General features: G+C 53.1%; 1 protein-coding gene across 1 annotated transcript in view; it reads right to left on the bottom strand.

Moving 5' to 3' along the window:
* Window positions 1–8,900: 8,900 nt before the first annotated feature.
* Window positions 8,901–22,997, bottom strand: part of RGMA (repulsive guidance molecule BMP co-receptor a) — a 35,973-nt gene continuing 21,876 nt past the window's right edge. The window contains exons 3-4 of the mRNA XM_039493268.1: window positions 16,898–17,409; window positions 8,901–12,863 (exon numbers count right to left, since the gene is read on the bottom strand). Coding sequence (XP_039349202.1) covers window positions 12,153–12,863; window positions 16,898–17,409 — 1,223 coding nt within the window. The 3' untranslated portion in view covers window positions 8,901–12,152. The remainder of the gene's footprint in view (window positions 12,864–16,897; window positions 17,410–22,997) is intronic.

Raw genomic sequence — 22,997 nt, 5'->3', positions numbered from 1 at the left:
GTTTTTTTTTTGTTCAAGCCCCAGCTCCTGGATTCATGTGATTGTGAGAATCTTGGCTTGGATTAAAAAAAAGTCTCTTGCCCTCATGGTTGTGGAGAAGAACTTAAAATTTGACCCAAATTCAACTTGATGGCTCAAAAACCAAAAGACAGACAAACCCACAATATATAATTTTTTTAAATCAAGACTTTCAAGCCAACCTCTGATTTGAGGCCCATCTTATGATTTTGATTATTCTTATTACTTTTCATAAAGAAACAATAAAAAGAGAAATGACTTACAGCTTGTATATGTCATCAAATACTGCACAATTCACAGGCTAGCCAAATTGTGCAATGACACAACTTTACCACGTGTCAAAGCTGTAAGAGCAGACAATACAAAATCAGACATTATTACACAGACAGAACATGTTAGGGTGGGGGTAATAATAAAAAAAAGACATACGCAAGTGGCAAAAAAGGGAAGGAGGGGGATGGAAAAAGAGTGGTCCAGAGCAGTGTTTCCCAAACTTGGGACACCGCTTGTGTAGGGAAAGCCCCGGCGGCTGCTGGAAGCGATGGCCAGTACGTCCCTCGGCCCACAACGCTTCCAGCAGCCCCCATTGGCCTGCAGCAGCGAACCGTGGCCAGTGGGAGCCGCGATCGGCTGGACCTGCGGACGCGGCAGGGGCTTTCCCTACACAAGCGGCATCCCAAGTTTGGGAGACACTGCCCTAAAGGGTAGACCTTCAAGGTTGCTCTTCATTTCAGTGTCTTGTTCCTTTCTCTTCCTCCCCTTGCTCTTGTCTCTGCCATCTGGTTCCCCCTTGCAATGCTCCTTTGTTAGCTGGTCCTCGTTCCCTGCACACACTTTCCTCCAACCTGTTGCTGCTCTGCTTCCTGGGACAAGTGGCCTCTTCTTCCCTGCACATACCACTCAGCTGCCTCATTTCTCTTCTGCTAGTGGCTGGCTACTGGGTTCCTGCTGATGGCGCTTCTCCCGGACAGCTATTCCTGTTTCCTCTCTACCATCTATAGCAGAAGCTCCTTGCTTTTCCAGACATCCCTGCTGTCTACAGCAAACAGCCTGGGCACCTAGCCACAAGGGCCAGCATCAAGCAAGACCAGAGAGAGATCTGAGGAACAGCTTGAGAATCAATGCCCTGGCGAACTGGGTTACATCTGTTTGTACCCGCTTAACTATGAAGGGCTAAGTACAATTCAGTCATTTATGCAGAAGCCAAAAAGCGGAAACAGGCTGGGGAAAGCTCAAAGAAGAGCCGCACCTGATCACCAGGGGGCAGCTGGCCAGCAGCAGAGGCTGAACCACACTAAGCTGTGCAGCTGTTTATAGGGTCATGTGACAACCTGGGGGTCATTATACAGCTGATGGGAGGAAAAGCAGACCATGATCTTATTGTCTGGGAGTGGCAATGAGGGTCCCATTGAGCTGGAGAGAACTTGCAGTGTTCCCAGCACCTGCAGTGAGTTCTCCACACCATCTCTAAGCTCGTGGTCTCCTTTCTTCAGTGGGACTTGGGCCCCTCCCTCCCCCCCCATCCAATTAGAAGAGGCTCAAGATAATTAACATGCACCTTGAGAACCCCCATCATCCCCACTGTAATGCACCCCCCCCCCACACACACACACAGTTGCGTCCAATCCCACAGGAAATTGCACCTTGCTGCAAGAGATCAGGAACAGGAAGTGATCATGTGCTACAGGCCCAGTAGAGCAGCCCATGAGCTGCTCCAACTTGGTTTGTTTTCAGTAGCTTTTCCCTCCTCCTATGTAATTTGAGGCACTTGCAGTCCAGGCCATAACTCTGGGCTCAGCGAAAATCTAGTGCAGGGGACAAAGCTCTTTCTGAGTGGTAAGAGCTCATTATAAAAAGGGCTTTTACTTTTCACACCTGTAGCCGCTGGCTTCAGGCTTTTCCACTCGCCGTGCCCCTGAGCTGAGCCAAGTTTCAGCCAGCAGTGAAATTTCACAGCTGAGTTTTATGCCCCTGAAAAATGGATTTTATAATGGAAACACTGACACAGCTGTTAACTGTAGCAATTTGGCAGGGGAGGGGGGGCAGTCTCCGTTCCAGAGGGGCCCAGGGCTGGAGGAGCAGGGGAGCGGGCTGCGCTCAGGCCTGAGGTGTCTTGGCAGAGCCGTGTGCGTGGAGGAGGGAATAGAGAGTTTGCACAAAACTGGTTGAGGGCTCTGAATTCCTTACTTTCAGGAGTGCTAATTTCACCTCCTTGGGCTCTCGTACACCCTCCCGCCATCTCCCTGGGTACGTCTTCCCTGCAAACCTGGATGACCAGCAGGCTCCTGGGTCACCCTAGTCCCGCTGTGAGCGGCCCCACTGCACCGTGCTACCTGAACCCTCGGTGCGGTGCTCCCCTGGGTGTTCAGGGGGGTGTAGCTCTTGGAGCTTTGTGCTGCCGCTGTGATTCTTCCCCAGGGAATTGTGGGAAAACTTCTCTTTCGGGGCACACAGCAGGAATTGTGGGAAGGCTCTGGAGGCTTCTCAGCACTTCAGTTATTAAGCGCGTTTCTTCCCTGCAAAATGGGCAAGTTCCCTGCTGGAGTCAAAGCCGCGCCCAAGAGCAAACCCACCCCCTGAGCTGGGGCAGCTAGCCCAGGCTGAAGGCATCACATCACTTGGGTGGGAGGTTTTGTGTGTGGATGGGACATGGGAGGGGGTCGGGGTAACACCCGGCCTGAGTAAGAGCCTGGGCTGACTGTGCAGTGAAGACAGACTGTCTCTCCTTAGATGGGCCCCACCACCCCAGTATCTGAGCAGCTTCCATCTCCCCTCTGTGCCTGGAAGAGCCTCACAAGCACTGGTCCTGACGAGCGCTCTTGCCTCGCTCGGTGAAGCCCTGTCCCACAGAAGCGGGTTCTTGCCTTTGATCCATTGTCCCATCCCCTCCGTTTGTATCTGAAAGAGGCTCCCCGGGAAGCAGCCTGTGCCCTGCCTCTGCTGTGAAAGGCACAAGGGCGCTCACTGAAAATGAAAATACTGTACTGAATATACTCGAGCAACGTGAAGGGTGCCCCCTGTGCTGAGTGCACTGAGTCAGCGCTTATCTGCCCTTCCCTTGCTCCTGGGAAGAACATGAGGGCTAGTGGTTGGAGCACAGGACCGGGAGTCAGGACTCTTGGGTACTGACCCAGTTTGGCCTGGGCCCAGTCACTTCCCTTGTGCCTCAATGTCCCCATCGGTAAAGTGGGGATAATCTTCCCCTACTCTGTGGGCTGCTTACCTGGGGCTTTGGGTGGAAGGTGCTGGAGCAGCACAAGGAGCTGCTAATAAGAAGAAAATATCAACTGTGGGCAGCTACAGGCACTTGTGTCTCTGCCCAGCCTGGGGGATTTTATTTGAAGAACGAGGGCTGTAATCATTGACTGCTGATTTACAATAGTAATAAGCTCGCCAAGTTGGCTGCAGCAGCACCCCTGCCTTTTACTGGAAAGGGAACTGCTTGGTTTGCCAGACCAAGGTCCCGTCATGCCTGGCACCAAACAGAGGCCCATCAATTATGGGCAACAGAAGGGCCGTTTCTTTGCATTTACACGGAAACTGCACATGTGGCTGATCCCAGCCTGGAATTCTAACCGCTGGGTCTCAAAGGGACACAGACAAGGTGTTCACCTGGCTCGCTTAGGTGCATGGTTCCACCCAGGACTATGGTGCTCTGTTCCTTTCTATAGCTCTGATGCACAGGAACCAGCTGGTATCCAGGTGGGCAGCAGGTGATGCCAAATAAACACAGGGGTTTGAATACCAAGGACTGGGTTAATAAACCCACCAGCACAGAGTGAATGCATAGTACAACTGCTGTGCAATGAGTGGGTGTGATCTGCTCCCCAGATCTGTCCCGCCCCATCACAGGAACCTCGCCCAGCTGCCGTACTGGAAGAGTTGCTGCCTCTGTGTTGCCGTTAGGGAGGTTATGAAGATAAAATTTGTGACTTTACAGCAAATCTAAGGAGGAAAAGTTCTTTCCTGTGACTACAACTTTCAGCTCCTAATGGTTCAGCAGGTCTAGCCCTTCCTGGTGTGCAGTCAGACACCGAAGGTAAACCCAGGAACCCGACTGAATCTCTAAAGCAAGGAGATGAGACACAGTGCAGCTCAGCATGCCTCTAGCCTCCCTTCGGTGTTGAAGCAGGTGCTACCATGAAATTAAAGTGGGCACCCAAATCTTTAAGTACCAGAAGAAAGCATGCAATGCCCTACCTCTCTTCCATAAGAATAATCCTTGGTGCTTTCCAGCTATCAGTCCCAAGGTGGAATTACCTCCATTTTACACATGGGGAAACTGAGGCACAGACATTTTTTAAGTGACTTGCCTTAGGGCATTCAGTGCCTCAACCCAGTCTCCCAGCCCCAAAACTGCCTCTGTTACGGGGCTACGCTGCTCCCTATAGAGTTGGTTTCTAAAATTAAGGGATCATCACCTGAGCCTGGCAGGCTCTAGCACATCAGTGGCAGGGCCCAGCCCCAGCGCTGCCTGTTCCGCGCTCCCTGGCTGAGCAATCCCCGCATGGCCTGAGTCACAAAGCCATTTACTGATCAAGAACACAGAGCCCCACTAATTAGCTGCCATGGCGCCTCCGTGGAGGGCACGTTCCATAACACGATAAGTGCAAAGGGCCAGTTAGCCTGAGTTTTTGCTCCCTGCAGCAGCAGCAGGACGGACACCAAGCCCACATGCTGTTCTAGAGACAGCCCTCTAGAGGGCAGCAGCTTCTCAAAGAAAAGCCATTTGCAGATGACCCATCCGCTCCAGTTCCAAAGCAGGCAGGAGGTTGTAGCTCCAAGCAGACAGCAAATGTGAAAAATTGGGATGGGGGTGGAGAGTAATAGGAACCTATATAAGAAAAAGACCCCAAAATCAGGACTGTCCCTATAAAATCAGGACATCTGGTCACCCTAATCCAAGAGGCACCTGCACGGGGCACATCTGCATTCCAGCCAGGCTCTGCATCGGCCCCCTGCCAGACAGGTGCAGCTCCTATTGAAGCCAATGGGTGCGATGTGTGTACAGCCCAGAGTGGAGTTTAACCCATATTGCATCACTAGGCTCTCCCATAGCTTCTAATTTGGGCCTTCAAGTGAAAGCTCCCACCAAGGAGACTGTTCTGGGGAGGGGAGCGGGTCACCCGTTCCTGGCTGGAACATTGAGCGATCACAATAAAATGATGCAGAATTCCAGGCTCATGCCTATGCAAGGCAAAAGCACCGTATAGTCCTGTGTGCTGCATCGCCCCAGCCAGCTGCAGGGGTGCCGCCATAACCTGGGAAGCAAAGGCTTAATGAGGGCCATGTGGTCACTGGTTGGGCAGGGCCTTGGGGTGGGTGCTGATGTAAGCGGGGGAATGGTCCCGCTATTGTGGGGAACTTTCCTGGCTTCTGTGTACCCCGGTGAAGTGGGCTAGCGAAAGGATCTGAGTCTCCCCCCCCCTTTTCCCCAGAGCCTCTCCTGCTAGTTCTCGTAGCCCCAACAAGACTGGGCCCAGGATTCCTGGGGGCAACCCCCCCCCCCTGCTGTGTGGCCACCTACAGGGGGGGGTGTCCCCCCCACTCCGTACCCTCCTCTCTGCACTCACCTCCTGACATACAATTTAAAGCAAATACAAGTTGTTTACTTAACAATCAATAAAAAGAAAGAATAAGAATAAATGGGAACGGTTACAGAAAACACATCACCCTGCTCTGGCAGGGAACATTACAAACAACAAAGCACTTTGCAGTCTGTTCTTGTAGGCCCCAGGCCTCCTCCTTCTCAGGCCCTGGCTGTGCTGATGGTGTGGGTGGACACTTGAAATGGGGGTGGTGACACCACCACACGGGGGGGGGGGGGTGTGGTTTTCTTTCCAGTGCCAGCAGGTTAAGGTCCAGTCCTCCCTTGGCTGGAGTGTCTTTCTGCGGGGGCCCCTTTTTTGTCCCCCCCTTGGGGGCCCCCAGCTCACCACCACCCTCTCTCTGCTGGCTGCAGCTCTGCTCTCCCAGCACAGGATCTGCTCTCCTGGGATGTGCCTCTGGCTCTCTGGCTGCAGCTCCGCTCCCAGCACAGGATCTGCTCTCTGGCTGCTGCCTCTGGCTCTCTGCTGCAGCTCTGGGGCCCCTCTCTGGCCTCTCTCTCTTGTCTGGCTCAGCTTCTGGCCTCTCTGCCTCCCCCTCCCCCCCCCGCCCTGGCTCCTCCCTGCTGTTCTCCCGCTCACCGAGACCGACCTGAGGACTCCACACTGCCCCTCTGCCTCCCTCCTCCTGCCTGTCGCCTGCGGCTGACTCTGAGCATTGGCCTTTGCCATTGTTCCCTGATGCTGCTGCCCACCTGTCCCCTGCTGATCTGGCCTGCCTGCCTGCCCTGGAGCCATCCCTGGCTCAAATGACCCCACTGAATGTTAGTAAAATGAATCCCTCCCCAGCCCTCCTCCAACTGATGCTGACAGGCCCCCTAGAAACATCAGTCTGTGACTGCAATTAGTGGCAAACAGCTGCCTGTTGCTGCAGGTTTAGGGACCTCACAGCACCTGTAAGCCCATCCCTGGTACTTCATCTTCCTCATGCGTGTGTGTAAAATGAGGCCTAGCAGGTTTACCTGCTCCCAGAGCTGTGGTGAGACTTGGCTGAGAGCAGTGGCTGGAAGGTGAATGGAAATGCAGAGACCCAGTGCTGCTAGCGCCACCTACAGCTTAGTGTGTGGTACTTGTCCTCCTCTATGGCCAAGCCACAGGCTGCTACAGCCCCAGCAAGAGAGTTTTAGCCTTTAGCTCAAACTGTAGAGAGTTATGCTCTAGCTCTGGGAGCCCCCTTTCTATCAGCCTCTGCCCAGAGCCACCCTGGAGTTTTACCTGCTGCTGGCTCTTCACAGCAGTGAGCCGGTTGGGGTGGGCTCCACTGCAGTCAGGCTGGAGTCAGGCTAAGGCTTAAGTGCACCTCACAAAATCGCCTCCACCCCAGATAATGCAGAGGGGTAAGGGCTGCACTGCAGCAGACGGAAATGAATCCAGCACAGGTTTGTGCCTTAATGAGGTGTTAACTCGTTAACATGCAGGTGCAGATAAATGAGCACTGCAGGCAAAGGAACTAGGAAGAGGGGAGTAGAAGAGGGTGGTGCAGGGCTCTGAAGTGTCCTTTGTTTGGCCTGCATCAGGGCCTTCCTGGCAGTTTCAGGAGCTAGGCTCAGGCATTCGCTATGAGGGCAGGCAGGCAAAGGGGAATCTTGGCAAATCACTGATCAGTCCTGAGGGTGAACTGTGTACTGAGTTCATAGGGGGGCAGGTGGGATTAGTAACAGGCTGCAGTTCCTGTGATTAGTAGGATCCACTCGCCCTCCAATAATCCTAGTTAGCTAGTTTGGCAGGGGGGGGTGCTTCTTGGGGGTGGCATGGAGTTGGGATAGACCTGACCTTTTAGAAATTGTTTTTCCCCTCATGCCCCATCAGGCAGAGGAGAGGGAGGGTCAGTGGTTTGACCAGCTGTGCTGTGTCAGACATGGGTGACACTGTTTGTATGAAGGCCTTCCAGCAAAGGGCAAACCAGGCTTTCCTTGAGCTCCTCTCCCCCAGAGCCACAGGCAGCCACCTTCAGGCTTTGTCTGTAGGGTCAGGGAAGACAGCAGATAAAAATAAGAATTTAGGGCTCTGGGCTCATCTACTACTGGCTGGCTCTTTTAGTGGGTGAAAGCCTAGGGACTGCTAATTTGCCTTCATTTCAAGGCTGGAACGTGGGCCATTATTGAGTCACAATAGGAGCAGCATTCTGGTTTAGGAGCACTAATCTAGTCTCAGAGGAAATGAAATAAAGGGCAAAAGACTCAGTGGCTTATCACAACCCCGGGAGGGGGGTGAGTATTACTGGGGAAGCACATTGTGGCACTTCCTAGTGTGGTGGTCCCTGTGCAGATCTTGCCTGCCTGAGTTTGAAATGGTTGCTCTCAGTTCGAGTTAGGTGGATCTCAACTGAGGTCTGACAAAGTTTGGTTCATGTGCTTTGATGGTAGATTCAAGGAACCTGGCAATAGAATAAGATGCCCATAGGGGAAGTTTCTTCCTCACTCCCAGCAGGCAGTGAATAGCTCATGCCCTGAAGCATAAGGCTTTACATCTCATCTCAAATGTTCTTCATCCTCTCTATAACTGAATGTTTTCGTAATCCATATCAATGGCTAATTCTTTCCTTCAATCTTACTGTAGCCTTGGCCCCAATGGTTTCTAGGGGAAAGGAGTTCCTCAAGCTAATTATGGGGAGGAGGGGGGGGGGGGACAGCTCAGTGGTTTGAGCATTGACCTGCTAAACCCAGGGTTGTGAGTTTAATCCTTGAGGGGGCCATTGAGGGAACTGGGGTAAAAATCTGTCTGGGGATGGGCCCTGTTGGGGGTACTTCCAACCCTGGTAATCTGTGATGAAAATGTGCAGTTCTGATTCCATCCAGTAGAGGGCAAAACCTGACCACCACCTGCTTCCCCCCCCCCCCGTTGGGCCAAGAGCAGGGTTTGAACCTAGGCTGTTCAGCATTAAAAGCATGCACCTTTTAAACCGCCAAGGTAGACCAGCCACTAGAGGGAGCCCAAGACCCACTCTCTCCTAGCATGTGGATTTTCAACCTGGAAGGCTGCAGTCATCCTAACCTTCCCATGTTGCCAAATGGGAGGACAATTCCAGCTAGATGCGGGAGGTGGCTGAGGATGGCTCATGGCAAGGAAAAGGGGGCTCTGGTTTGCCACAGAGTGAGAATATTCCACAAGAAGGTGGCAGCTTATCAGGCTGTACCATAGAGCGTTATCACACTTTCTCATGTCTTTTTTTTTCCATTTTCCTTCCCAATTAAAATCAAACGCAACGCAAGGCAGAAGGAAAACACCCACTAGGTTGTTGTCCAAAAAAAAAAAGAGAGAGAACCTTTACTTGCATTTTCATCAATAAATAATTTACAGTATGTACATGCAGTGACACCCCACATGGGTCCAAAAACACAAGGAGCAGTTAGGAGATTCTTCCCCCCACCCCACCCAAAACCAAAATCTTTTGTTTTTATTCCAACCACATCAGATCTTCCTTGGCCACACTGGGTCAAACACAACCAAAATAAAGTGCTTAACTGTTTGCTTCTAAAAGAGGGCTAGCCCAACCACCGTAATATATTCCACCACCACTGGAGCACTGACCTACTAGGGAGGGCCTGGGCTATGGAGAGACAATCAAGATCATGGAGGACTTTCCTCCTCCAGAGGGTAGCTCTGACCACGGCATAGCCCGCTCTCTTATGCTGCCATGTCGGGAAGTGGCACCGTTGACAGCAGATTGGCTAACAGCAATGTCACTCTCAGATGTGCTGCCTACCCAGGGCAGTACTCTTCCTGTAGTGCTGACAGCTCCATGTCCCACCCCTCCATATAGTTGGGATTATTTGTGGGGTACCCAGGTGTGGGGCAGGTGTGTCACTGCCCCACCATAAAGCTGATGATGTGACTTTAAATATTGACCTCTCCAATTTCTAAGAGAAATAAAGATTTGATTTTTATGTAGTGAAGGAACTAGTCGCACTGAAGCCAGAGGACCTGCCGGCTGCTAGCTACCAAACACACTAAGGGAGTGTTGTTCCCCCACTGACATATATGCACGGTGTCAGCAATGGAAAGTTCCTAGGACTTGTGCTGACCCAACAAGGTTGGAAGCTGTTAAACTTGGCAGAAATAGACCATTGGTCACACCATATGGCCAGGATCAAACCCAACTCGGAAACAGGCAGTTCATAGCCACTATAGGAGCCTTAAGAAGGAATATGGTCTAGTGGACTGGACTGGGACAAAGGAGACCTGGACTCTGTTCCTAGCTCTCACACTGCCCAGTTATGTTACCCTGGGCAAGTAATTTAATCAACTGTGCCTCAGTTTCCCCTCCCTTCCTTATCTGAGTTGAGGCAGCAACTGTCCCTCACTAGGTGCCTATATGGCACCTAGCAGAATGGGGTCCTGATCTCAGCTGGGGCACCTAGGCTACTCTACTATAAATACAGATAATTTAGAATGTCTCAATTATTTCTTTTTTGAGCTGCCCCCCCTAAGAGCTCTGTGGCCAGCGAGTTGGTAGATTTACCCTCCAGTGGTTGGTCTCCCCAGCTCCCTACATTGTGAGATCCCTATTTTAAAATTGCCCTAAACAGAAACACGGGCCATCAGCGGACAAAGCAAGGAGCGAAGTAGTAAACACATCTTTTCGTTATTTCTTTTCTGTTTTTTGTTAAACACCTAAAAACCAATTACATCTCTTCATCTGTACAGTCACACGAGACCCACACCAGGGCTCCACAGATTAGAGACACTATAAATTACACCCAATGACACACGTTGCATTTCTCTGCTGCTTTACAAAGGGAGGTCTAGAGCTGGCAGGACACAATGAATAGTTGCTCGAGTATTTACAGGAGGCAGCCACGTGGCGCTAGTTTGTATGCGCTGCAGGGTGTGTCACACGCCCATTCCTCTCTAGACTGGCTCTCTGGGCGCCGTCAAGAAACCATCCATGATCGCTGGCTGTCCCAGTGATCTACCCGCACTTCCGGGGAGATCTCTGGGAAATTCCTGCTGGGGGAACAATGGAGCATTCCCCCAGAGGCGTCCCAGCTCCAGGCTGAGGTACAGATGGTCTCGTCATTTGCTGAGCAAACCGTGAGGCAAATCCCAGAAGCACACAGAGAAGGGGAAGGGGCACTGCATCCCTGGTAGGGGAGATTATTGATCGCTTACTGCCAGGGAACAGAGCCTTTGGACAGCTGGGATTCCTCAGGGTCTGCCCCTGGCTGGATTTTCAAACAGTGCCCTCCTCAGAATCAAGCCAGGAAGAACTAAGGTGAAATGACATCACTAGGAGTGGAGCAGGGGCTTAGCAGCAAACAAGCAAAACTCTCCCCCATTCCCTGGGCACTGCCCCAGCCCCACAGCTGCCCTCCGGTGGGATGAAGAAGGACAGGGCTAGAGGTGGCGACACTCCAGCCTGTCAGCGAGGGGCTTGAGGAGCTCTGACTGGTCGTCCTGAAGTACGAATCTGGGAGATCACTGGCACCTCCCCACTCGCTTTGCCTGAGTGCCCTGGGAGCTAATGGAATCAAAGGCCTTCCACGGCACAAGGAGCACTTCAAATGCTGGGGGGAGGCCAAAGGCAAATGTCAGAAACCACTCGAATACTGGCCAGGTTTCTCCCTTTGCATCTCGGAGGCGAGGAGGGCCCAAAGGATTCAACCTCGTGGCTGTGAAGTGAATCAGAGCGTTAATGTGCCAGGATGGGATTTCCCGGATCCCATTAGCTCCCAGATGCCCTGCGTAGCACAGCAAATGCAATCAGTGATTGACTCTCCCCATCCCCCCGGAATGGTGCCGTTCAGCGAAGGATGAACTGTGCGCCTCAGACACCTGCAGGGAGCCGGGTGCTGGGAAGAGCAGGGTCTTTAATGAGGGACAGAAGCCATTCCAGCAAACGGCCTGCCCCTGCTCCCTCTCTCCGCGTGTGCCCAGCGCCCAGAGGGCACCATTGTAGCTCCTCTGTCTGGTGTTTACCACCCGCATTTGCACAGGCAGACAGCTGAGCCCCAGGAGGGGGCGGGCCCTGCTAAGGTGAGTACCACCAGCTGTTTGCACACACACATGGTGGGGCCAGGGCCGGGGCCGGGGAGCCCTTTAGCAGGTGGAGTCATTTGCGTGAGCAAAGCAGGTGTAAAAACAGCCTGTCTCTGTGTCCCGGGATGGTCGCTAGGCATGGGCCCATCTCGCCAGCATCCCATCCTGACCAGCGGGGGCGCTGTCCCTTCCTCCCAGGCAGCAGCAGCAGCAGCAGCAGCAGCCAACTCTCCTAACATGAAGTCACTTTCACAAATGCCAACATCACACCCACCACAACCGTTTGCAGTACCACGAGGGAGCACTAGGGGGAGGCGGGGCATCCCGCCCTCCTCACCCACATGAAGAGGAGAAGGTGAGCTGGGCAAGGGCTACATGAGGTCTGGCTGCTCTCTGGGGCAAGCCCATGACGTTCCAGGGGGTCTAACTCTGAGGACAGGGGCTGATTCTTTAGCTCCCAGCCGGACCTGCTGTTCAATCTCTCCTCATCCAGCACAGACCATCGTCCCCTCCTGCTGAGCTCTCCCCCACTCCCCACCCCGGTCACATCTATAGGAACACTGACCAGCACCGACTCAGACACACCAGCGCCACCCAGAGGGCAGGGAGGGCCTGGGGATGCCCCGAGGGGGCTGTGTTGCCTGGGCTCAGCTCCCGTGTCCTTTCATAGAGGTGCAGCTTGTCCTTGTTGGAATGAAGCATCTTCACGTCCTCAAAGGCATAATAAGCCGCCAGAGTGAAGTTGACGTCCCCCGTGGTCAGGAGGTCGAAGACGCAGGACTGGAAGTACAGGTCCTCCACGGGGAGCTTCTCCCGGCACTTGGCCATGGCCGTTTCGTAGGTGAAGACCTCGGGGGAGGAGGGGAGGCTGGGCCCTTTCCTGCGAGCCCGGCCTTCCGTGCCCTGAGCAGAGCGGAAGGTCTGGAAGTCAATCTGTTGGTTAAGGGGGCAGCCCCGGAGGCAGAGGTAAAGGCCCTGGTTGTCCCTGTCCTCCACGGCGTTCACTACCTCCTCGGGCATGCGCACAGCGAAGGTGAGGTAACGGCCCACCTGCCTCACCACAATGGTGGTGCCGATGTACTTGGCTTGGATCTCAATGTGCTGGCCAGACACCTTCTCGGTGATCTTCAGGCTGTTGGCGCCATGCTTGTCGCCGCCGTTCTTGGAGCCGTCGGCGAAGGCGGCTGGGAGCTCGTCCATCTCCGCCTGGTACACTTTCTGGTCCACGCACTCCTGGAAGCTCTTGAAGATGATGGTGAGCTGTGAGGGGAAAGGGAGGAGAGAGAAGGCGGCATTAACCAACGTTGATAACCCGTTGAGCTCAGCCACCAGTACATCTCATTAATGAATACAAGGGGGTTTAGGCCTGATTGGTTCATTCATCAACCACCACCACATGCTTCCGGAAGTGGTTTGGAACATGGAGAATCAGTCTTTTGGGGCATTTTAAATTCCACAAGCACAAAGTTCCCACTACGAGATTTCCCCATTTTATGCACAAGGCCACCAGGCTTCAGCCTACAGGTGGATGCATCAAAGGGCATATCAGCTACACACAGGAAGGAACCAGAGACAGGACTAGAACCCAAAGGTCATGCTGCCAAATCCCACAGAAGTTACTTGTTGGAGCTGAGCTGTGACCCTGAGACCTGGGAGCAGAGGGGGAGGGAGAGGAGAGTCCACTGATTATCCCCAGTTAATATGCGTCATGTCCCCAAGCCACTGACCTACTAATTGTTCTTGATACTTGGCTCATGCTTCCCTTCTTCAATTCGCTGCAGGCCCCTTTGACAAGCCTGTGAGCCAGAGGGGTATCCAGCCCCTCGTGGTACGACCACAGAGAGGAAAAGGGACTTACTCAAGACCACGCAGCAAGATGGAGGTTAGACTCCCAGGTGTTCCTGGCTCCCAGTTCTGTGCTCAGGCTGACCCCCTCTCTCTAGCTGGGATTTCCCTGTCAGGCTACAACAGGTTTTAATACCTCATGGAAGAGCTTACAGGGAGTTTAGAGCTTATACTGAGTCTATTTATTAGGGATGTGTCTGAACCAAAGTGCTCTCAGAACCTTAGTGAAGTTCCAATCTGGATCTAAAATACACACCTGACAACCAGGCTCCTGGATCTGACCCCTGGGTCATTTGGATACATCCTGCTATTTATTTACATTGCTTCTGAGACAAACACCAGTTTCAAATGGCTCCCAATGGGCATTCCCCTTGGCTCTCCCCCCGGGGGGGATCTGCACCAGCCATTCTGCCCCAGATTACCCATTGCTGCTCCCACCAGTTCAGTCCCACTTAGCACAGCAATGGGGGAGCTGTAGCGCAGATCAGCCTCCAACCCTGCTCAGCGTAGGTTTACACAACACAGGGCTTAAAATCCCCGCAGCCTCCTGGAGCCCCGTTTATGGACCCGGGTTCCCACTGCTGGAGCTGAACTGGTGGTGGGAACAGTGGGGAATTCTAGGTAATGCTTCCTCGCACAGCCGAGGCTATCCACAAAATACCAGCCACCCCAGGCCCTGTTTTGGCAGCAGCACAGTTCCCATTTCTTTGCCCCTGCAGAAGACTCTCCTAGTCTGAAGGGTTTAACTGGAGTTAAAAGGTGTGTCCCTGTTTTCCTCGCCAAATATCTCTATTACAGCTTTCAGGAGTTGGCAGGTATGCACCAGGTTACTGGAGGTTGTATCCTCTCGCTGAGAACACCCCGCTCCAGTGAACAGCACCAGCGCGAAAGCCTGGATGCACACACACACCATCTGCCTTGGAGCCAACCTGCGGAGCGAGGGCTGCCTGTTCCAACAGCTCTTCCTGCTGGGTGAACTTGCTGAGTCGCCACCCTGAGCGATGACTCATCACTTCTCAGCACCACAGTCCTGACGCAACATGGTGAAGCGCCCCAAATAAGGTCCAGGACCCAAAGGCCCTGCAAGCTGCAGGCCAGCCTTCATTGAAACCGTGGTGCTTCCCACTCTAAAGAGGGATGGTGGCAAACCCTCTCCTCAGTCACCCCAGGAGTACTGTGAAAAGGGCCAGACAAAGATCCATGCTCCGCAAAGGCCTGTAAAGCACGCAGATCCCTTCTTACCATCCACCCTACCTTCCCTCTGTGTCAGGGTAGCTGAAATGAGTTCCCTTCCAACTTTAGCGCTCATGCAGCAAAGAGGAATTCAGCTGCAGCATCCCTCAGATCCAAAGCCATCCTCAAGCAGAAGCCGGATTTAACACTTAAGCCGTGTCACTTTGAGTTCCATTGTGCTACAACTAGGCATTTGCCACTGGATTTACTCAGTGCTGCACCCAGTCCCTGGAGAACATTTATCTTGGCTGCCACCGTGCAGCGAGAACAGACTGTGCCCCACAAAATGCCTCGTCCTGACCACAGACACAATTACTAGCCAAAGCAGCTGGGAAGCCAGCACTAGAAACCCAGCTCTTCAGCTCCAAACCACAAGCTTTCCCATGTGAGATAACACTCTCTCTTACCCGTCATAGGTCCTACAGCATGCCAGGTGACTTATCCTCCCCGGGGGGCCAGCCACCAGGGGGCACCGCCACACACACAAAGCCAGAGCACTATGGAGATGGTGACAAGGGAACATGATCCCTGAGGCTCCCCCACCTCCACCAGGTTTTCTTCTCCTCTGGCATTAAAACTGTGGTTGGTTGTGAGGGGGTGGATGGATGAGAAGGTCGGGAGTCTTGCTGGGGCTGGATGGTTCAGGCAGACTGGGCAGGGAGCCTTTCACCTTAAGGTGACTGGTTCAAATAAAATGCTGGTCAGCAGAGAGCAACAGAGGTGACCACCCTACGGCTGTGTGGGTCAAACCTGGCCTTGGATACTGAGTGACTCGCTCTTCTCTCTAGATAGTGCCTGCCCATCAGGCTTTGAGGCAACGCGGAGAGATTTCCCCCGCTCAGCCTGCTCTGGAAATGAAGAGAGGGCTTCTAGCCTCGGCACTGGCACAACATTCACCTCAAAATTAAAAGGACAGAGCCAAGGAAGCCACTAACGTATGGGGCCAAATTCCCCCGCACCTGCTGGGGGGTCTCTGCAGAGAGACACAAATAGCAGCATCGTTCTTCTGCAACCGACAAACTGTTCGTTATCCGTGCCCCCCCCACCCCACCCCCCCGCCGCAGCCGAGTGCAGGGCCTGGGACAACTAGACAGGGCAGGCGATTGGCACAAAGAGCACGGGACCTCTCGCTCTCTCTCTCGCAGTGGGGGGCCTTGGCAAGAAGGTGAGTTTTCACCCTGCTGCAGGCTCCTTCAGCTGCCACCTCTGCCACTTTGCACAGGCCACAAAATAAACAGGAGGGGCGGGTTCAGCGAGTTTTACTTGTTGCCAGCCACCTCTGGCACCTTGTCATCCGCCTGCTGTTCCCATCCCTGAATGGGAGTGTCGCAGTGCCCTGCAAAGGAATCTGGCCGGGAGGGCTGGAACACAATCACCGCTGCAATGCCATGGGGGAAGGGCAAAAGGGAGAGACGTGTGTGCCCTTAGATCCGTGGGCCTGCCCCCTTCATGATCAGGGCCGGCTCCAGGCACCAGCATTCCAAGCAGGTGCTTGGGGCGGCAATCTGCAAAAGGGGTGGCAGTCCGCGCGTTTTTGGCCCCAAGCAGTGCGCTGAATTGCCGCTGCGGACGGTGGGGGCAGTCCGTGTGCCGTTAGGGCAGAACGCGCGTTTCCACGGCAGCACAATTCGGCGGCAGCTTCTATGTTCAGCTGTCCGCGGCGGTGCAGCTTCTGTCTTCCGGCTGAAGACGGAAGCTGCCGCTGAATTGCCGCCGCAGGGGAAACGCACATGCCACCCTAATGGCACCCGGACTGCCCCCACCATCCGCGGCGGCAATTCGGTGCGCTGCTTGGGGCGGCGAAAACAGTAGAGCCGGCCCTGTTCATGATCTGACCCTTTCTTCACAACCTAGACCTACGCCAGGGATGATACGTCTCCTCTGACAATGCTCAGCAATCTGAGGGGGGCCAGATGCAGTGGTGAGAAACCAGAGTCCATCTAGAGGGGCGGGGGAGTGGGGAACCAGGAGTTTGGGAGCGGAGAGTCCAGGGAGAGGGGCTTGATTTTCTGGCCAGGACCCTGTACTTGTGGTGGGCTCGGACTTGGTTTCAATCCGCTGGATAACCTGGCACTTGTGGATGAGACGCAACAGCTTTCTGGGACCCTTTTGTGGAAGGCAGTGGGAGAAAAGGTGATTCAAAAGGTGACCCCAAGGGGGCAGTGTCAGAACATCGCCATCCCCCAAGGGGCAGCCCACCCACCCCATGCCTTTACCTTGGTCGTCGCAGTCGCAGAGGACCCGGGTAGCACCGGCGTGTTGGTGACCTGGACATTCAGGTAGTTATTGTCTATGAGTGGCCAAGCCCCCTGCACTTTGCAGGTCTGGAAGCTGTCTGTGAAAGTCCTGAGGTGGGGGTCCCCAAAGAGCCCGCAGTGGGTGTAGTTTGGGGGGGCTGAGTGCTTGTGAAAGCTCTTCTCGTAGTGGCAGATCTCTGGGCTGTCGGAGCGCTCCTGGCTGTCCCCGGGGGGTAGTGTTCGGAGGCGGGGCTGCGAGGTGGGGCCATCTTTGGAGCAGTTGTGTTGGACCATGAGGTCATCTATGCCATGAACGGCGGAGTGGTAGGCCAGGTCCCCCCTGCAGGTGCGAGCCGTGCGGCGGGTGCAGTGGGCGTAGGTGCGCAGCGCCGTGCAGAACTCCGGGGCCTCCTCCGTGCCCAGGTGGTGAGAGCCAGATGTGGCCGCCCAGAACTCAGAGTTACACTTCAGGATCTTGCACTGAGAGGTCGCTGGGGGAAAAAAAACACAGGTGCTGTCAAGATGCCCAATACACGGATCAAATACAGCACACCACCAAAATGCCACCACTGCTGGCGAGGGCTGCGGCAGCTGGGCAGCAGCACACACAGCACTACCAATAGGTCAAGGCAGGAAGCGAAGAAGAATCCAGTTCCCAGATGAATCCTCAGGGGGAAATTAGGAAGGTGGACTAATAGAAATGTAGGGCTGGAAGGGAAGTTCAGAGGTCATCAAGTCCAGCCCCATGTTGTGAGGCAAGACCAGGTAAACCTAGACCATCCCTGGCAGGTGTTTGTTCAATTTGTTCTTAAAAACTCTCCCAAGCCAGGGATTCCACAACCTCCCTTGGAGGCCTATTCCAGAGCTCGGACACTCTTAGAATTAGAAAGGTTTTCCAATATCTAACCTAAATCTCCCTTGCTGAAGATTAAGGTGATTACTCGTGGTCCTACCTTCAGTGGGCGTGGAGAACAACTGAGCACCGTCTCTTTATAACAGCCCTTAACACATCTGAAGAATCCACATTGGCTGGGGTGCTGAGAACAGCTTAACATCATTGATTTGGAGGGGAAATACCATTGGGCCTTTAACGTCAGGAGGCTTTTCGGGCTTGATATTCAAAAATACACATGAGCAATTGCGCATCCAAACCAGTGTTACAATGGAGCCATTGATTTGCGTTCGCACTGAGCACAAGTGCATGCCTGAAGCGGGTGTTTGTGTGCAAGCTAGATGAAGAGCTGGTCTCCCAATACAGCTGATTTGTGTACAGGGGCATTGGCTGTCGATAGTGGGGTAAAACCAGGCTCTTAGCAACCGTAAGTGGGGAGGCCCTGGTTTTACACTCCACCCTGCTCTCAGGAAGGGAACTCAGTCAGCTCAGTGTCCTAGCGTGTCTATTTTCTGACTGACAGGTATGGTTCCGAAGACTGGGGATTTTTCACGGATGCAGCTGCACTAGTGCAAGACCCGAGTGCAGACACACCACACTAGCATGAATAGTGACTCACACCAGTACAGCACCCCCTTGTGTCCAGTTGGGCTGTCTGCAGTAGGGAAGCTACGGCAGTGCAACCCCCTCAAGTGTAGACAAGCCCTGAATAAAGCCACACCCCAGCCCAGTAGGTAAAGGCACGGGGCCAAGATTCCTGGCATCGAGTTTGCCTTCTGGGGCCGTTTGTTCACACTCCCTGGGATACCCAATACCTCCCCACCGCTATATTGTGCTGCCCTAGCACTGTTCCCAATCGCTGGATCCCTGTTGTGAGTCTCCTCTACTGCACTAAAACCTCTTGCAGGGCAAATGCCTGGCTCCTCCGGGGTCAGCAGCTCACTCAAACCAGCCAACCTGGCAGCTGCCTGGGGAGTCCGAAAGGCAGAGAGCCGAGGAGGAAATACAGTGCAAAGGAGGAACAAACAAAGTACAAAGGAGCCTTCTCAAGCAGCTATCAATCACCTGATCTCCTGTACCTAGCACCTTGACACAATGCACGTTCCAGCGGCTTCATTAATGCTGGGAACAGTGCGTGCCGACCTCTGGCCCACCGGCCCCCGCCCGCCTCAGTGCTTTTCTAAAGCTGCAGAGATACGGGCATCAAAGGGAAATGTGTGAAAGGAAACAGGCAAAATCCTAATCAGCTGCTGGTGCTGGCCTCGGTTGTGTAGAGAACAGATCAGCTTCGGCAACATACTAAAGCAGCCTTCTATCGAATCAGCAAGGCTCTGCTCCCAGGTCAATGCAGCCATAGGGGCTGTGCACACTGACGGCCCACTGCCAACCCTGACTTCTGCAGCTGAGCACTCAGAGCCGCGCGTAGGTGCCCAAAAGCCGAGGTGCAAGACAGGGAAAGGCAAAGTACAATGGGAGTTTAGATTCAGTTCTTTCAGGTGGGGCATATTTTCCGCAAAGGGGGGGCGGCTCCCCTGCAGCAGGACATGAAAGTGACTCTGCAAAGGCACCAGGCACAAGGCCTGCATTGCACGGACAGCGCGCTACCAATGGCAATTTGGAATCTCTCATTGCTCACACTGCTTAAGTATTCATGGTGTTTTCCTTTCCCGCCTCCTAATCAGTTCCCTTGGAGCTTGGAGGTCATGGAAACTGTGCAGGATCAGGCCAAAAGCATTTCCAGATGCATTCTGGGGGTGTCTCAAAGCCCTACATGTTTATTCCTGTCCTGGGCTTTGTTTAGAGGGGAGTTCACAAGGCAGTTACACATGCACAAATAAAGCGACAAAACCCAGCACCACTTCATACTGGAAACAGTATGTTCAAGTTTTAACTCTTCCCTTGCAGTGTTGGAAACAGAACAGGTGCTGGAGAACGAAAAGGGGAACGGGACTATAAACGAAAAGGGACCCTGCATGAAAGCCGCCAGTCTCGTGTCGCATTCCAAGAGGAATGAAATGCAAAAGGAAATAGCGGAAAGTTTGAGTTTAAAAAATCCAGGTTTAACAAGCTCAAGTGCTAGTAGTAACACAGGGAACACAACAGAACCTCACTCGATTTTACCAACATCAAGCTTATGAACCATTTTTCCTGACCGGGCGGAAGAGGGGGTAATCAGAATGAAAATGATGTCAATGAAGAGCAAGTCGACATCCCTTCACATTGCGATCTTTCAATATGTTAGAAATCATTTTGAAGGCGTTGGAAGCACAAGAAGAAAACAATGCAGTGCATTAGACAGCAATGTATGAACTGGACCTATGGTGATTTGGAGGTGTTAAATTTTATGAATTTTCCATTCCACGAACTCCTTAATCCCCAGTTACTTTGTAAAATGGGTGTTCTACTGAATAGGATTATTTTTATTTCAACAGCGTCCACTTAAACCTGAACATATTATTTCATCAACATCCCTTTTCAGTGGATTGCATTTTGCTGGAACATAACTGTGGGTTTTTCACCACAGGCCGTTATGTGAGTTGCAGCGAAAGCCTATTGCTGTGTGTTTCAACCAGATGAGATTTTGCTGTTTGATCACATTACCCCACTGGTACATATCCCAGGGCCTGGATTTATGACCTCTAACTCTAGGCCCTAAATATTCTATCAAGGCTAAAAGCCACCTGTTAAAATTGTTGGTGATTAAACATGGCTGACATAACACTGTCCAACAGGACTCACGTGAGGGCATGGTGCATGCCTACCCCAGTGATTAGAGACAGAGCGCGAGTCAGAAGTGAAGTGCACTGTGGGGTGGGGGACACTGCTATGAACAATCAGCTTAGCACGCGACAGGACACCTCCGCCGGAGGATCAGTCCGTCGTAATGATTCAGCCAGACTTTGCTGGCACCTGGAATGCAAACAGGCAGCATTTCAAGGTGAGACATCCAAGGTGTGGGTTGGAATGACAAGTTCAGTGTGCAAGGCTGTCATGAAGGGAAATTCCAGCTCCCTTTCTTTGGTGACAAGCCACCCAAGCTCAGGGCTTGTGATGCCACTAAGAACCTCATGATGGAAGAACTAAGTAGATGAAAGGAGCGCTGGGGTGATAAAAACAGAACCATGTCCAGAGACCCCATGCTCACCAGCTGAACCATAAATCCGTGGCATCAGGCAATAGGACTTGCAACAGATGACTCAATAACACCCCCTCAGCTGTCAGTAACAGTAGTGCTTAGAGGCTCATTTGTAGGAGCCCAGCTATTATCAGGAATAGGGTGCTTGGTGCTGGTCTCTAAGGTGCATCTTTAGCTTGGAACAGGAGGTACAAGCCAAGTTCTGTACTGGCATGTGGGCTACGGCCCAAAGCCGGCAATGCAGTAACAAGGGTTTTACGGCTGCGTCACAGGTGCCGTCCTCCTTTTGAGACATTAAACTGAGCTCCTCTCTGCCCCTCTCTCAGAACTCGCCGGGTGGGAGCTAAGGCTCATGGGGCACTCAGAGCAATCACCTCAGGGCTGCTCTCTCAGCACTGCAGGGCAGGGCTGCCCGGGGGGGGGGGGGGGGGGGGGTGAAGTGGGGCAATTTACCCCAGGCCCCACAGGGGCCCCCACAAGAGTTTTTCAGAGCCTCTGGAGCGGGGTCCTTCACTTGCTCCGGGGGCCCCGGAAAACTCTCGCGGGGCCCGGGCCCCCGAAGCTTCTTCCGCTCTGGGTCTTTGGCGGCAATTCAGCGGCGGCCCAGGCCCCCTGAATCCTCTGGGCGGCCCTGCCGCAGGGCTCTAATAGCTATGGCCATATGCACGTTATCGCTGAGCACAGGAGGGCTACACATGGCTGGCGTCTAACTCTACTTTATAAGGTACTTGGGGAAAAAAAGAAAAGAAACAGAAAAGGAAAAGCCTGTTCCATTCCTTCCCTTGGCCTGTAGGGGGAGCTTTTTTCTTAAAGATCTTATCATTTGGGTTTTGGCAAAATGTTCCCATTTGCTGTTGTTGCAGGGCCCCATATAAGGCCAGATTTCCAAAGCCAGGTGGCTAAGGAGCAGGACTGCACTGGGTGTCTCTGTCTGTGTCTGTGTGTAAGGACAAACGCAGAAGAAACATTTTCACATGCAGTTCTCCCATTTACAGGCGATACACCGCCTGGGACCGCACCTCCATGATGGAAAAGGCAGCCCATCTCGCTCTGGGTTTGCACCTGGAGCAAGCCAGGGAGGTGGCCCTTCCTACCTAATCTCTCCCCTGCCAGCAGATAAAGACGCTGGGGTCAATTCCATTTCACAGGGCACTGAATAACCATGGGTCTCAAGTAGGTTGTTTGTGGCCTTGGCTAAGCCTCCCCACCCCCCAGTCCGCGCCTCCCTATCCGATCTGTTCAATGGTGTGATTGTCTGACACCTGGAGCTCACACAAACACCTGCGTGACTCACCCCCCCGCCCCCAGCAAGACACGTGTCAGGACCGAGGAACCCAGCAAGCAGAACTATGCAAGAAAACAACAGCAACCCTTCCCGCTCCCCCCATATGCTTCTCCTCATGTCTCCTATGGCAGAGGCTTTGGTATAAAAGCAAAAACTCATTTGAACAGAAGCCAAGAAACTATGTTTATTCAATTTCATATAATCTATTTTCCATCTCCTCACAATAGATCTGTTTTTCAACCGCAGATGACTGAGCACGGAAACAAGCCCCTCTGCTGCTATCATTCAGAGACGCACGTAGCAAGTCGCCTGAGCGCAGGGATTCTGGGTATAGGCCTCGCCCCGGGGGCTTGGACCTGGGTGACACTTCACAGCCTGCCCACCCATGTGCCCCCACATCCCATGCCCGAGGGCCTGCTCCCTGGCACTGTGATCATGAATGATAGGGGAGGAGGTTCCTTGAGACTCTTTATCTGTCTCAAGATATGATCCATGTTATGTAAAGATCTGGGAGCCCGTGGCCTTTGGAAAACTGATGGTCTCACTGCTCAATAGTGACCCATCTGTCTGTATCAGGGGTGACATTCATGGATTTCCCAGGGAATCCCTCCTCAACTGGAACTCTGTAGGGTGCTGAAAAAACAGGCCCCTGAATGTGGGAGTTTAAAATGGAGGCTAATGGGTGGGTAAGAGTTCAAGTAGCCAATCAAAATCTACTGATCTTAAGGCTGGCAGGGATCATTAGGTCATCAAATGTGGCCTCCTG

Source organism: Mauremys reevesii, linkage group 10, assembly GCF_016161935.1.
Source record: "Mauremys reevesii isolate NIE-2019 linkage group 10, ASM1616193v1, whole genome shotgun sequence".
Lineage (NCBI taxonomy): Eukaryota > Metazoa > Chordata > Testudines > Geoemydidae > Mauremys > Mauremys reevesii.
The sequence above is the reverse complement of the archived record's forward strand: the minus strand, read 5'-3'. Positions and strand labels throughout refer to the sequence as shown.